The 17281-nt window shown below is 41.9% G+C and overlaps 1 protein-coding gene across 5 annotated transcripts in view; it reads right to left on the reverse strand.

Annotated features, from left to right (window-relative positions):
* The window catches only part of LOC135510874 (inositol polyphosphate-5-phosphatase A-like), a 265620-nt gene that overhangs the window by 66176 nt on the left and 182163 nt on the right, over positions 1-17281 (reverse strand). For all 5 annotated transcript variants that reach the window (XM_064932177.1, XM_064932175.1, XM_064932173.1 and 2 more), the window contains one exon: positions 3736-3820. In XM_064932177.1, coding sequence (XP_064788249.1) covers positions 3736-3820 — 85 coding nt within the window. The remainder of the gene's footprint in view (positions 1-3735; positions 3821-17281) is intronic.

The following is a 17281-nucleotide window of genomic DNA, read 5'->3' on the forward strand; positions in this document are numbered from 1 at the left end:
TCTAAGCCTTGAGACAATTGAGACCACGGATTGTGTCTGTGTTCCATTCAGAGGCTGAATCAGCAAGACAACAGATTTTAGTGCCTTTGAAGGGTGTATGATAGTAGGCGCCAGGAGCATCACCCAAAGGACATCCAGCCAACTTGAGTCAACATGGACCAACATCCCTGTGGAATGCTTTCGACACCTTGTAGATTCCATGTCCTGATGATTTTGGTGCAACTCAATATTAGGAAGGTGTTCCTAATATTTGGAATACTCAGTGTATGTGACATAAGTATGTTGAAGCATAATTGGGAAATTACCCAGGCCTCCTTTAAGACTCCATAATGTTTCATTTGTAGGTGCTACAAAATATTAAGTTTCACCACTTGCTCTGTAATATGAGTAGTATTTTGATTTCAAATATGATTATTTTTTACATTAATTTTTGAATATTGAAAAATTAAATGTTTAATTTGGCAAAATTTTCTATATATTGTTTACCATAATATACTCCACGCAGAAATCAAAGTTCCAGAGTGACATCTTTGCTACTTTTAGAGTTATGTTCAAATTTGCAAGCATTACTGAGTGAATGTGAAAATGGATTCAAAATGGTCACCCTCTGTTGGTAATTTGCAGGATATGCAATGATACAGGATAGCTGTGATTTGTCACATTGCCTACTATACCAATTTTTCTGTATAAAAATGGGCCATAACTTTAAAACTAGCAGAGATCCCACCCTGGAACTTTGATATGCCGGTAGAGTATATTATGTTCAACAATATATATAGAAAATTGCCAAATCTAAATCTGTGATTTTTTAATATTCCTGTTTATATTATTCAATATTCATAAATTAGTGCAGACAAAAATAGTGACTAAAATATTAGTCAAACACCTATTTTCCAGTGGCAAATTGAAGAGACTATAACTGTCTAAATAGACAGAAAAAAAATTTTTCATTTCAGTTTACTAAAACGAGACAACATTTTCCCTGTGACTAAAATCTGACTAAGTGGACTAGACAAGAGTTTTTGGAAAGATTGATGAACAATTCATATTAGTAGCACAGATTCGCAGCGTAGTTCAATTCAGCAGTATGAAGGATGAGTCACACTAGGCAAACACAGCCTACATACAGTATGCTGATGAGCTGTGGGGCAGCAAGCAATGAGCTGGTGAGCTGCGGGGGAGCAAGCGATGAGCGTGGGCAGACAGGCAGCCACCGCTTCACCTCCGATTATACACATCGCGCAGGCGACTGTTGCTTCACGACAGCCTTCTTGTTAGCTACCCTTTACCTGGTTAAGAAACACAAGCTGCTTTGTGAAAATAAAAACAATAGCAACATTGACTAATAGGAAAACATGTTTTTCTCTCCCATGAGTAGGCTATAGAAAAGTAGGCTGTCTTCGAAATGCAGTGTCACTCAACTTTCCCACTTTTCTCACTGCATTTCATATACAGGTTCTGTAGCCAACGTAGCCAAGTCTTCCTCTTTTCTTCAGAGAGAATGGCTTGATTCTAGTTCAAAAGACATGATCTATAATACTGCCGCTAAGTTTTCTTCTCTTTCTATAGTGCATTGGTGGGACGCATTTTATATCCATAAAGAATATTGCGGGCCGTTCTAAAACTAGGCTACTATCGGACAGGACCGTTAACCTTTGGTTTAGGCTGCACCTTGTTCAGTCATGTTGCCTCATTAGTCAGCTACAGCTAACAACCTGGATGCAGGATGCAACGTTTTGGAATATTAAGATAGCATATTTCTATGTAGAACAAACATGCCTCTTTGACATGTAGAATAATGAATAATGTTGGCTCTATTTATGGAATTTCTATCGCCAACATTCAATATCGTTTTTTAACAACTGAACGTGGCTCTGGTAACATATAACCAGTAGCCTATATGCATACATTTTGTGGCACAGAAAGTAAGGAAAAGGGATAGCAAACAATTTATTGACTTGAGCACTGGGACTCGGAATTCAGCCATAGGGACTGGTGACTCAACCATTTGATGACTTGGACTTGGGGCTCGAGCACAGAGGACTTGGGACTCGATTCGGACTCCAGGTTTAGTAACTCGACTACATCACTGGGCGAAACAGTCATTAGCTCCCGTTCTACTTTTGGACATCAATGTGGCTGCGGCATCTGTGGAACGTTGGTAACAATGACAATGACGTGACCGAGTGATGGAGGTGCAACCTATACTAATTTGCCAATACTTTGCAGCAGCATCTGGTTATTGTGCTACTACTCTCTCATTATTCAAATGTCAACATTTTTGATTGAGGCTATGATATTGTAGTCAGAATTACTAAGACTAGACTAAATCTGAAAAAAAGAGTGCCAAAATTAACACTTTGATTTTTTATTATTGAAATCAAAATACTACTCCCATTACGGAGCAGGAGGAAAAGCTTAATTTGACACCAATTCTTGCTTTGTAGCACTTACAGATGAAATTTTATGGAGACTTAAAGGAGGCCTTGGTTAGCCAAAATGTTATAAATATGCCAACTCTGATGATCAATTATGCTTTTAGATACAAATGTCAAACATCCTTTTTCCAAAGGACCACTCTATGAATGAACATCTCCCAAATCATGTCATTTTTTTTGTCCTGGTTTCGTGATGCGATCACTATTATCTCCAAAGCATAATATTCTCACATGATCAGCAGCTCTAATGTGCCCTAAACACGGCTGAGGAATTCAATGTACCGCCGAAAGACTAGACTACGCAATCTATCAATGTGATAAGATATAGTAGAAAAAATCATATGGTCGCACACAACAACCAAAGCAGCTGAACACAGCAGCGTGAAACAACATGCTCATTTAATGTTTGCCTACGAGGAATAGCACATGACCTCTGCGTTCAATTAAGTATTCTATTCAATTCCTCCCCTAGTGATTCGATGGTTAAACTACACTCTCCGCTCAAAAGGCCCTTCTCACTTTACCTCACAGGATGAAGTATTTCCTGAATTGTTTGAGCAAAAGTCCTCCATTCAACAACCACCCACCCCCTCCGCCCCACTCCTCTTCCCCTTCCCTTTTTGAGACAACGGGACTTCTCCCAAATTAACAATCCCCACAATTTGAAAAGAGCCACTGATTTGAGGTGCCATTGTGTGGTGGGAGCAGGGTTGGCCCCACAAGTGGCTGGTCTCTGTCTTATCACGGAGCTCCGCTGTCTGTGTGGAACTTTATGGCTTGTTATCCTACAGCCCCCCTAAAATCTCCTGATGAGGATTGCTGAATGACTACTCTGACTACTACACTGACTCTAATGTGGCGGCATTTGCACCAAGAGAAAGGGAGGGAGAGAGGAAGGGAGGGAGAGAGGAAGGGAGAGAGAGAGGAAGGGATGGAGAGATGAAGGGAGGGAGAGATGAAGGGAGGGAGAGATGAAGGGAGGAGAGATGAAGGGAGTGAGAGATGAAGGGAGGGAGAGAGGAAGTGAGGGAGAGAGGAAGTGAAGGGGGACGGCACCATTACATAATGGACTTGGAGGGTTGGTTAGCAAAGACAGCTGGGCCAACGACAGTGGAGGGGTGAAAATGAGTGATAACTGTGATGGCTGTTGTCCCCCACAAAACCCTAGAAAACTGTGCACACACACACACAGAGAGAGATATCAGCAACACCTATCCATGTCAAGGTGCATGTGCCAAATCACATATAGTGTAGACACTAACTGATATGTTCGCAACACATGCATCAATGTGCTTACCTCGATAACCTGCCTTGTATCCAACCTGAAGTTGAAGTCCCCAAAGACAAAATATGGCACCTTCTCAAACCGCTGGTCAGTGATCCTGAAAAACATGAAAAGTATTTGTCATTAAAAGTGAATTGATCCAAGTGGAGTTGTATACTGTTGATGGGACTCTCTGCTGGGCCTTCGTGTTTGGTTGCCTAGGGGCATTTTATTTATGAGGTGCACACCACCACCTGGTGGTAGCAACACTTGCAAGACGTTTGCACCCCTGTGGATAACAATGTTCAATATTCAACTAAAAATCAGTTAACGTGAATAGGTTTGTGCAGATTGGGGCCCTTGAATAAAATGTTTTTATTCAAATCAAATCACATTTGTCACATGTGCAGGTGTAGACCTTACCGTGAAATGTTACTGACAAGCCCTTAACCAACAATGCAGTTCAAGAAATAGAGTTAAGAAAATATTTACTAAATAAACTAAAGTAAAAATGTTTATTAAAACTAACACAAAATACCAATACCGAGGCTATATACAGGGGGTACCGAGTCAATGTGCGGAGGTATCACAATCAAACTGTGCAAGTCTCAAATTCCAATGAACAAAAATATAAACACAACATGTAAAGTGCTGGTCCCGTGTGTAATGAGCTGAAATAAAAGATCCCAGAAATGTTCCATATGCACAAAAAACATATCTCTCAAATGTTGTGCACAAAAGTGTTTACATCCCTGTTAGTGAGAATGTTATCCTTTGTCAAGATAATCCATCCACCTGACAGGTGTGGCATATCAAGAAGCTGATTAAACAGCATGATCATTACACAGGTGCACCTTGTGCTGGAGACAATAAAAGGCCACTCTAAAAATGTGCAGTTTTGTCACACAACACAATGTCACAGATGTCTCAAGTTTTGACGGAGCGTGCAATTATACGTCCAACACGCCCCACAACCGCAGACCACGTGTAACCATGCCATCCCAGGACCTCCACATCCGGCTTCTTCACCTGCGGGATCGTCAGAGGGGGGGGGTGCATAGGAGCATTTCTGTCTGTAATAAAGCTCTTTTGTGAGGAAAAACAAATTCTGATTGTGGGTGGGCCTTTGCCCTCCCAGGCCCACCCAGTCACGTGAAATCCATAGATTAGGGCCTCATGATTTTATTTCAAATTGACTGATTTCCATATATTAACTGTAACTCAGTAAACTCTTTGAAATTTCTGCATGTTGCATTTATGTTTTGGGTCAGTATATGTTCTAGTTTGTGATTGAGTTGATTGGAACATGCTATTCCAAATGGCGTATGACGAGATCTGACTGAGTGTGCTTGCAGAGGCGTCATACACCCATTATTTAGGTGACAGAAAGGGGGATGTGCTGAAGCCACCATGCCTGCAAAAATATTTTGGAAGTAATGTATTAATGTCTACATTAGTTTTGCCACATTTATGCTATTACAAACACTTTTTAATGCATACTTTTAAATGATATTACACTTTTGAGATTACTAATGTTACTGTCCTCACTACAATTACTTAAATAGTTACATGTAATTTTGTTCTTGAAACATTTAATTGAATTATACTGTGACGACCCTCCCACTCTGTCTGCCGTATTTCTTCTCTTTGCTCCCGTTTTCCTTATTAGGATGCCGGTGGGCGGAGCCGGGAGGGACAAACCTGGGCTCGGGTGCGTCCCAGGATAAATACACCACTTCCCCATTCATGGAGGAGACTCTCTCCATGCAGACAGCTTTATAGAGTTTGTTGTGGTATTTTTTTTTGTGGCCTTTTGTTTGAATGCTTTGGCACCTTTCAACACCCTGCATTATCACATTTATGCATGCAAAACACTCACTTACACTACTGATTACACACACCATTGTAAATTGTATTTAGTTTACTTAATAAATATATTTTTGTTATTCCGAATCTCCACGTTGACTCCCTTTTTGTTACGGCCTTCGAGCCGGTTCGTGACAAGTGGTGGCTCATCCGGGATCTTGAAGGTATTGTGTTTGGGAGAAAATGTGTATTTAATGTTAAACTCTATAGGTGCTTTGTTTGCATCTTTTTTTACAGCTTGTTTGAGTTGTTTGGTGCCCAGTATTGGTTGCCTTTGTTAGGTAAACTTGCCACTGTGGAGGATAGTTGGTTGTGTGCTGGATTGAAGAGTATATTGGGTAGTTTCCAGGCCTCTGCCCAGGCTGGAGACTCTTGCTCTACTTGCTATTGGGACATTGGTCTGAGGTGAGTACAATTGTCTGTGTACCTCAGTGGGAGATTTGGGTAGGGTAGTGACACTTACTGCCTGGAGCTATAGCCTTTTTCCGCTGTTAGGCTTAGCGACGTGTTTCATTTTGGAGTACGTTGGGCATGGTTTATTTGTGTGGCGTCTGTGGCCTGAGCTGATGTCTCGGGGGCACATTTGTGGCTTGGGGTAATCTGCCAGCGTGCTGGGTGGCTTATTTCCTTGCCAGCGGACTACGGTGCGTAATTACCCACTGCAAATCTGCACGAAGACTAGGGTTGTGGTACTGTAGGTTTTTGGGAAGCTCCATATCTCATCTCTCTTATGATGCCTAGTGTGATTGTCACTTCTCTTGTGGTCTGGTGTGTTCAGCAAAGTGGGAAGAGAAATGTATTTACTTCTGATTATGGCGTCTAATGTAGACAAGTTAATTCCGTTTTCCATCAGAGGAACTGTTAGAATTAAGTACTAAAGAACAGCTGTTAAAGATTGCTGAACACTACAAGATAGAAACTAGTGATAAACGTAGTCTATTCTGTTACGTTGCTCGTTTTCCTTATTTGGATGCTGATGGGCGGAGCCGGGAGGGTTGTCAGCTACTTGGGAAACACCTGGGCCTGGGTGTGTCCCAAGATAAATACACCACTTCCCTATTCATGGAGGACACTCTCTCCATGCAGACACCTTTATTGGTGTTTTTGTGGCCTTTTGGTTGTTTGCTTTGGCACTTTTCAACACCCTGCATTATCATATTTATTCATGCCAAACACTACTGATTACACACAATTAACAATGGTATTTTGTTTATTTTATGTAAATGTATCCTTGTCTCCCTTTTGTTACGAACTTTGAGCCGGTTCGTGGCAATACAAAGCATCAGCAATCCCGTGTCTTCAGAAAGTATTCCACATTTTGTTACAACCTCAACTCAAAATGTCTCACCCATCTACACACAACACCCCATAATGACCAAGACAACTTATGTAAAATGAATATCCAATCTACCGGAGTCAGTACCACATTTGCGTCTTTCTGGGTTAAGTTCTTCAAGTTGATTGTTAATAGCTAGACAGCCATTTTCATGTCTTGACAGACTTAAGCCAAAACTAACTAGGCCACTCGGGTACATTCAATGTCTTGGTAAGTAACTTCAGTGCATATGAGTGCCTGTTGAAAAGCAGACAACCAGGTTTTCCTCTGATTTTGCCTGTGCTGAGCTCTGTTCCTTTCTATACTAAACTCCATAGTTCTTGAAGATGTGCTGTGTTGTGTTTCCAATTCTGTACAGGCTTCCTTTTCACTGTCAAATAGGTTAGTGTTGTGCCATTCAACTGTTTTAAAATCACCATTGGCCTCATGGTGAAATTCAGGAAGGACACCTGTATCATTGTAATTAACATATTCCCCGTGCTCAAAGGGATCTTCAATGTCTGCTTTATTTTCTACCAATAGCTGCCCTTTTTTGCAAGGCATTGGAAACCTCCCTGGTCTTTGGTTGATTCTGTACTGCGGGACCTCACAGATATTTGCACACCCCTTTAGAATCTGCTACTTCAGCCACACCCGTTGCTGACAGGTGTATAAAATTGAGCTCAGTGACTGGCAAAGACACAGTACGCCACATTTCCCATGTCAGCAGTTATTGTGACGTGGAAACGTCTAGGAGCAACAACGGCTCAGCCACACAAGCTCAGAGAACGTGACTGTTCGTCTGAAGCTTCATGAAATGGGTTTCCATGGCCGAGCTGGAGTGGTGTAAAGGTCGCCGCGGATACCAGGAGAGCGCTCCCTGCCCCAGTGCATAGTGCCAACTAAAGTTTGGTGGAGGAGGAATAATGATCTGGGCGAGGCCCTTTCGCTCCAGCATACAATGACATTCTGAGCTTCCAACTTTATTGCAACAGTTTGGGGAAGGCCCTTTCCCGTTTCAGCCTGACAATGCCCCGTGCACAAAGCGAGGTCCATACAGAAAGGGTATGTCGAGATCAGTGTGGAAGAACTTGACTGGTCTGCACAGATCCCTGACCTCAACCTCATCAAGGTAGCTTAGCGGTTAAAAGCATTGGGCCAGTAACTGAAAGGTCGCTGGTTCGAATTCCTGAGCCGGCAAGGTGGAAAAATCTTCCGTTCTGCCCTTGAGCATGGCAGTTAACCCTCAACAGCTGCTCCCCTGTGCGCTGATGACGTGGTTGTTGATTAAGGTAGCCTCCGGCACCTCTCTAATTCAGAGAGGTTGGGTTAAATGTGGAAGACATTTCAGTTGAGTGCAACTGACTGGGTATTCCCTTTCTCAGTTTAAATGTAATCTAAGTATTTTTCTGCATGTCTAAGCTTAACTATTGAGCTGTCTGTATCCTCCTGACTGGTGGTTCATTTTTTTTAAATAAACTAAAATGTGCTTCTCTGCTAAAATCTGGGTAAAAGATTGAAAGGGATGTGAGTCTTATTCAGTACATTTAGTAATTGCTTGTATTTCTAAATTCCTGTAACCTTGCCAGCAGGCATGCCAGCTAACTTGATTGATAGCCTGAAGTGGCTTGGTGCTAGTTCGGTTCCTGATCACCCAGTCACATATCTAGCTGGCTAGCTAAAGTCAACTTAATAAAATTGCTAGGTGGCTAGAATTAGAGAATAATAACATTTCGATTTTATTTAATCATCAAGAAGGAAAGGCTCCGTAGCTTGTTCAAATGTTAATTTACAAGCATACCTCTTGCAAGTCCTTCCCATCACTGGCAGCTAAACTCAAATTAAACACTGTCTCTCTCTCTGCTCTGTGGTGCACCACTTACTAGGGAGAATTGGGGGAAAGAATACTCTTTGCCTGGTCCAGTCAGTGTGGCCCATCCACAAAATATGATAAAACATTTAGTCATTCATTTAACATCTGAGAAATTGAAAAACAGGAGAAAACTGAGAGGGCATGTTCTCTCCATGGGCATCTGCTATACTTTGCATGGGATTTGTACAGTCATGAACTCGGTCCCAATATCCACACTTGCATACTACTTAGTATGTGGTGATGTAATGAACATTTGTAACAGAGTTAAGAATATGCCGTAAGCTTGAAATGTCAGGGATGGAGTCATCCAATCGGTACCTTTTGGGTGGCTCAACATGTTGGAACGTTGTCAAGGAGGGCGGTCATGTGTATGCGAAGCAGGATTTCTGGTTTGAGCACAGTATGGGGCAGTCGGACAGTGGAGGAAACTAAGCTGTTAACAGTACGCGGTCCCCGTTACACATTGTTCCTGTACCCAAGAACGCAAAAGTAACTGAACTATATGACTATCGCCTCGTAGCACTAACTTCGGTGATCATGAAGTACTTTGAGAGACTAGTTAATGATACTATCACCGCCATCTTACCTGTCACCCTAGACCCACTTCATCAACCTGGCCAAGGCTTTCGACTGTCAATCACCCTATTCTTATCGGCAGACTCAACAAATGACTGCCTCTCCTGGTTCACTAAATACTTCTCAGAGTTCAGTGTGTCAAATCGGAGGGCCTGTTGACCGGACCTCTGGCAATCTCTATGGGAGTACCACAGGGTTCAATTCTCGGGCCGACTCTTTTCTCTGTATATATCAACAATGTCGCTCTTGCTGCTGGTGATTCCCTGATCAACCTCTACGCAGACAACACCATTCTGTATACATCTGGCCCTTTTTTGGACACTGTTAACAAATCTACAAACGAGCTTCAACACTCCTTCTGTGGCCTCCAACTGCTCTTAAACGCTAGTAAAACTAAATGCATGCTTTTCAACCGATCGCTGCCCGCACCCGGCCGACTAGCATCATTACTCTGGACGGTTCTGACTTAGAATATGTGGACAACTACAAATACCTAGGTGTCAGGCTAGACTGTAAACTCTCCATCCAGACTCCCATCTCCAATCCAAAATTAAATCTAGAGTCGGCTTCCTAATTCACAACAACGCCTCCTTCACTCACACTGCCAAAACTACAAAATAGCCTCCAACACTACTCAGCAAACTGGATGCAGTCTATCACAGTGCCATCCAGTTTGTCACCAAAGCCCCATATACCACCCACCACTGCGACCTGTATGCTCTCGTCGGATGGCCCTCACTAGATATTCACCACCAGGCCCACTGGCTCCAAGTAATCTATAAGTCTTTGCTTGGTAAAGCTACACCTTATCTCAGCTCACTGGTCACCATAACAACACCCACCCATAGCAACGCTCCAGCAGGTATATCTCACTGGTCATCCCCAAAGCCAACACCTGCTTTGGCTGCCTTTCCTTCCAGTTCTCTGCTGCCAATGACTGGAATGAATTGCAAAAATTGTTGAAGTTGGAGACTTATCTCCCTCACTATCTTTAAGCATCAGCTATCTGAGCAGCTTACCGATCGCTGCAGCTGTACACAGCCCATCTGTAAACAGCCCATCCAACTACCGACCTCATTCCCATATTGTTTTATTTACTTTTTTGTTCACCAGTATTTCTACTTGCACATCATCTGTACATCTATCACTCCAGTGTTAATTTGCTAAACTGTAATTACTTTGCTACTATTGCCTTACCTCCTCACGTCATTTGCACATACTGTATATAGACTTTTTCTATTGTGTTATTGACTGTATGTTTGTTTAGTCCATGTGTAACTCTGTCTTGTTGTTTGTCGCACTGTTTTGCTTTATCTTGGCCAGGTCGCAGTTGTAAATGAGAGCTTGTGGAAGGCTATCCAAAACATTTGACCCAAGCTAAACAATTTAAAGGCAATGCTACCAAACACTAATTGAGTGTATGTAAACTTATGACCCACTGGGAATGCGATTAAAGAAATAACAGCTGAAATTAATCATTCTCTACTATTATTCTGACATTTCACATTCTTGAAATGAAGTGGTGATCCTAACTCACCTAAAACAGGGAATTTGTACTATGATGTCAGGAATTGTGAACAACTGATTGTAAATGTATTTGGCTAAGGTGTATGTAAACTTTGATTTCAACTGTAATATAGAGCTGTGTGTGTGAGTTAGGGAGGATTCATGGAGTCCAGATTCCAGGTTCATGGAATGCTTCCAGATCTACAGCAGAACCGGCATCCAAGTGCATTTAAAACGCACATAAGCGACATATAATTAACTTCCTATACCTAATAATTTACTTAAGAGGCCCCATCTAACAGAGGAGAGATAAGAAATTAAGATTATGGCAGTAGCGCTGCAAGCCTACTTGTGTAATTAATGATTCAGGATGCTAGCACCTCGCTAATCGGGGGGATAAATCTCTGGGTGGAGGGTGGACTCCTTCCCAGACCCCTGAAAACAATATATTTATGAGGCTGTAAAAAGAGAAGGCATTCGGTGGTGGGTTCCTTCCTAGTCCTCCATCATAAAGCACCACCACAGACCAGGCAGAATGGGAGCGATGGGGAGGGAGGGGGGAGAGTGGGGGGACAGCAGCCTGGGAAAATGTGTTTGTTGTGGGGGGATGCTGGTGGCTGGATGGGGTTAACACACACGATGTCATCATTGACCTTCCAACAGACATGCTTCAAGAGACTGAAAGAACACTATTCAACTACGAGGATAGTTCCCCCTGTATTTTTTTGTGGTGCAAGTGGCCAATGGAATGGTCACTTAAAGACAGTAACATTTCTTCAGTTTAAAAGTTGTGTTTGCAAACCCATGTGTCTCAGTGTCCTAGGGCCAAATGGGCCACAATGAAAATACAAGTTAGTCTGTAAAAATAAATGGATTTCTAACAAAAGTAAAGGGCTGTGACAGTCTTGGAATTTGAGATTACGGTAATTGGCCAGGCCATTGTACACAGTCGCCAACATAACCATCACGTTTGTTTTACATGGATATGCTTCTTAATGAAAACCTACTTGAAACAAGCCATTACACATTGTTAATATCATGGCATTCCATTATGATTATTCAGGTTATTACTTTTAAATATTAAATAGACAAATTAAGAAATGCCAGGTTTGAAAGCATCTGTCGTATTTTCATATTGACACAACATTAAAGGATTCAAAATAAAGATATATGCCTACTTTGTCCTTGTCTGTTGGCTTTTCTGCATATAAACAAATACATATCGATCCCATTGAAATGAACTCTGATGGGTTTTCTCCCTGTTATTTTTTATTTTACCTTTAATGAACTTGGCAAGTCAGTTAAGAACAAATTCTTATTTTCAATGACGGCCTAGTGGGTTAACTGCCTTGTTCAGAGGCTCAATGACAGATTTTTACCTTGTCAGCTCGGGGATTCAATCTTGCAACCTTCCGGTTACTAGTCCAACGCTCTAAACACTAGGCTACCTGCCACCCCAGACCTTCCCCAGACCTGCTTCAAGAGATTGAAAGAGCACTATTCGGAAAAATGTGCATAATGTCACAAACCCTACTGCTGCGGTCATTCGATGGCAGTGACACATTTTCTTCAATGAGAGGACACTGTAATGAGAGACATAATGTAGCCTAAGCTACTGAAAACAAGCCTTTTACAAGAGTACATCATGACTGGAGAGTCTGAATCTTATGAAAGAGACGGAGTCCAGACAGGCTAATTTAGGAATAAAAAAACTTTCTGAATAGAAATATAGGCCTATTGAGAGAATCAACAAACTCACACATGTACAGCCCCATAAAAGCACCCGTCAATCAAAGCCAATATCATACACACAAAAATATATATTTTTTTTTACTTAAAAGGTATTTAAAAAATCTAGGCCTACCTTAGGCTTCTCTGAAAGTAGGCTATAAGATAATTAATTGACAAAGTATAAAGGGGACAGCTATGCTATAGTATGAAGATGAAATTGACTACTAGAATAGAAACAAATACACGCAACATGTCCATAGCCTATTTATTAGCGACACTGATTATCGAGGGGGAGAGTGTTGGAAAGACTTTTAAAATACTGTGAGGAACTATTATAATTTGAATGGATGTCAAAAAAAATCAAAAAGGACTTTACTGACTTACTGTGTGTGTGAGGTAATGAAAAAAATGACAGAAGCCCAGAGGGGTACTTTTGAGAAGCAGGCCAGGTACTGCTACGCGTGCTTAGGCGTGCACGCTCCGTCAACATTAACAGAAAACCCAGACACCTGATCAACATAATAGAGCTGGAGAAGAAGTATGACGTTTTACAGTCCCCTAACCAAACGTGCTATTGCGTGTTTTTTTTTATTCACGTCATTTGTAACTTTTTATAACCAGAATAGAAAGAGGAGTGGGAGGCCCCAACTGAGCAAGACGACAAGTGTCTAGTTTGAGAAACAGACGCATCAAAAGTCCTCAACTGGCAGCTTCATTAAGTAGAATTCAACGTCAACAGTGATACTGCGACTCCGGGATGCTATACTTCTAGGCAGAGTTCCTCTGTCCAGTGTCTGTGTTCTTTTGCCCATCTTAATCTATTATTTCTGTTGGCCAGTCTGAAATATGGCTTTTTCTTTGCAACTCTGCCTAGAAGGCCAGCATTCCAGTGTCGCATCTTCACTGTTGACATTGAGACTGGTGTTTTGCAGGTACTATTTAATGAAGCTGACAGTTGAGGACTTGTGAGGCATCTATTTAGCGTACAATCATTGGATAATAAAACAGACAAACTACAAGCACATATACCCTACCAACGGAACATTAAAAATTGTAATATCTTATGTTTTTCCAAGTAGTGGCTGAACGACATGAATAACATACAGCTTGCAGGTTTTACATGTTTTCGGCAGGATAGAACAGCAGCCTCTGGTAAGACAAGGGGTGGCGGTCTATGTATATTTGTAAACAACAGCTTGTGCACAAAATCTAAGGAAGTCTCAAGGTTTTGCTCGCCAAAAGTAGAGTATCTCATAATAATTTATAGAACACACTATAGAGAGTTTTCATCTATATTCTTCGTAGCTGTCTATTTACCACCACTAACCGATGCTGGCACTAAGACCGCACTCAATGAGCTGTATATGGCCATAAGCAAACAGGAACACGCTCCTAGTGGCCGAGGACTTCAGTTTTCTTCGCGGAAGTTAGAGTAGCAGTGACCCAGTGTATTGCCATTTGGAACACGTGACAGATACTGATATTGAGCATTTCCGGTCACAACTTGCAGACTTGTTTACGTGTTGCTGTGCGTTTTGTTGCTAACCTTACTTTGCTACCTGACAACTTTACGGTTTTTACTTTTTAATTACCATTTATAATTTTAGTTTTTCACTCACTCAACTTTTTTTCATTCAACTTTTTTCACTCTGGACGCTTTATCTGGACGTGGTTCGTCAGGACCTTCAACAACCGAAGCTAAGTAGTAACATTAACATGATGCCTTCTAATTGCAGTCGCTGTACTCATAATATACAGGAGACCTATCTCCTTATGGCGAGGATAGCTGTGCTGCAAGCCCAGCTTCAGACGCAATTGTTAGGCAAGGGTAATTTCAATGTAGCAAAGGATGAAACAGCATCTGTGCCACCAGTAAGTACAGATAGTAACGTTAGTACAAATCCCCTCGCACGGTCCCCGCAGCCGGTCAACTTTCTCATGGCTTCTGGAGGGAAATGCTGTAGGAATGCTCAATCGGTGTCGCTCATTCAGCCGACAGAAACTTTCAACCGGTTTTCCCCATTAAGCAGCGAGTCGGAGTCTGAGGCTGAGCCTTCTCTTGTCTCTACTCCTCCCGTTACGGGGTCTGAGACGCCGAAGCTTCCTACCATTAGCTCTGACAAAATGAAAACCCTAGTCATTGGCGACTCCATTACCCGCAGTATTAGACTTAAAACGTATCATCCAGCGATCATACACTGTTTACCAGGGGGCAGGGCTACCGACGTGAAGGCTAATCTGAAGATGGTGCTGGCTAAAGCTAAACTGGCGAGTGTAGAGAGTATAGAGATATTGTTATCCACGTCGGCACCAACGATGTTAGGATGAAACAGTCAGAGATCACCAAGCGCAACATAGCTTCAGCGTGTAAATTAGCTAGAATGATGTGTCGGCATCGAGTAATTGTCTCTGACCCCCTCCCAGTTAGGGGGAGTGATGAGCTCGACAGCAGAGTCTCACAACTCAATCGCTGGTTGAAAACTGTTTTCTGCCCCTCCCAAAAGCATTTGTAGATAATTGGCCCTCTTTCTGGGACTCACCCACAAACAGGACCAAGCCTGGCCTGCTGAGGAGTGACGGACTCCATCCTAGTGCTCTCATCTTATCTACCAACAAAGACAGGGCTCCAACTCCTATAGCTCCACAATGAAATAGGGTGCAGGCCAGGCAGCAGGCTGTTAGCCAGCCTGCCAGCTAAGTGGAGTCTGCCACTAGCACAGTCAGTGTAGTCAGCTCAGCTATCCCCATTGAGACCTTGTCTGTGCCTCAACCTAGGTTGGGTAAAACTAAACATGGCGGTGTTCGCATTAGCAATCTCACTAGGATAAAGACCTCCTCCATTCCTGCCATTATTGAAAGAGATCGTGATACCTTACATCTCAAAATAGGGCTACTTAATGTTAGATCCCTTACTTCAAAGGCAGTTATAGTCAATGAACTAATCACTGATGATAATCTTGATGCGATTGTCCTGACTGAAACATGGCTTAAGCCTGATGAATTTACTGTGTTAAATGAGGCCTAACCTCCTGGTCACACTAGCGACCATATCCCCCGTGCATCCCGCAAAGGTGGAGGTGTTGCTAAAATTTACGATTGCAAATTTCAATTTACAAAAAAATGTTTTCCTTTTTTGAGCTTCTTGTCATGAAATCTATGCAGCCTACTCAATCACTTTTTATAGCTACTGTTTACAGGCCTCCTGGGCCATATACATCGTTCCTCATTGAGTTCCCTGAATTCCTAGCGGACCTTGTACTCATAGCAGATAATATTCACATTTTTGGTGACTTTAATATTCACATGGGAAAGTCCACAGACCCACTCCAAAAGGCTTAGTTTTGTCCCATGGAATAAATGTTGTGGTTCTTAATGTTTTTCCTCATAATCCTGGACTATCGGACCACCATTTTATTACGCTTGCAATTGCAACAAATAATCTGCTCAGACCCCAACCAAGGAGCATCAAAAGTCGTGCAAAAATTCACAGACAACACAAAGATTCCTTGATGCCCTTCCAGACTACCTCTACCTACCCAAGGACATCAGAGGAAAAATCTGTTAACCACCTAACTGAGGAACTCAATTTAACCTTGCACAATACCGTAGATGCAGTTGCACCCCTAAAAACTAAAACATTTCTCATAAGAAACTAGCTCCCTGGTATACAGAAAATACCCGAGCTCTGAAGCAAGCTCCCAGACAATTGGAACGGAAATGGCACCACACCAAACGAGCTTGGAAAGACAGTACTGTGCAGTATCGAAGAGCCCTCACTGCTGCTCGATCATCCTATTTTTCCAACTTAATTGAGGAAAATAAGAACAATCCAAAATTTATTTTTGATACTGTCGCAAAGCTAACTAAAATGCAGCATTCCCCAAGTGAGGATGCCTTTCACTTCAGCAGTAATAAATTCATGAACTTCTTTGAGGAAAAGATCATGATTATTAGAAAGCAAATTACGGACTCCTCTTTAAATCTGCGTATTCCTTATAGGCTCAGTTGTCCTGAGTCTGCACAACTCTGCCAGGACCTAGAATCAAGAGAGACACAAGTGTTTTACTACTATATCTCTTGACACAATGATGAAAATAATCATGGCCTCTAAACCTTCAAGCTGCATACTGGAGCCTATTCCAACTAAACTACTGAAAGAGCTGCTTCCTGTGCTTGGCCCTCCTATGTTGAACATAATAAACGTCTCTCTATCCACCGGATGTGTACCAAACACACTAAAAGTGGCAGTAATTAAGCCTCTCTTGAAAAAGCCAAACCTTGACCCAGAAAATATAAAAAACTAAAATCGGCCTATATCTAATCTTCTATTTCTCTCAATTTTAGTGCTGCTTTTGATACCATCGATCACCACATTCTTTTGGAGAGATTGGAAACCCAAATTGGTCTACACGGACAAGTTCTGGACTGGTTTAGATCTTATCTGTCGGAAAGGTATAAGTTTGTCTCTGTGAATGGTTTTTCCTCTGACAAATCAACTGTAAATTTCAGTGTTCCTCAAGGTTCCGTTTTAGGACAACTATTGTTTTCACTATATATTTTACCTCTTGGGGATGTCATTTGAAAACATAATGTTAACTTTCACTAAGCGGGTGACACACAGCTGTACATTTCAATGAAACATGGTGAAGCCCCAAAATTGCCCTTGCTCGAAGCATGTATTTCAGACATAAGGAAGTGGATGGCTGAAAACG

The sequence above is a fragment of the Oncorhynchus masou genome, chromosome 23 (genome assembly GCF_036934945.1).
Source record: "Oncorhynchus masou masou isolate Uvic2021 chromosome 23, UVic_Omas_1.1, whole genome shotgun sequence".
In the NCBI taxonomy this organism is placed as follows: Eukaryota; Metazoa; Chordata; class Actinopteri; order Salmoniformes; family Salmonidae; genus Oncorhynchus; species Oncorhynchus masou.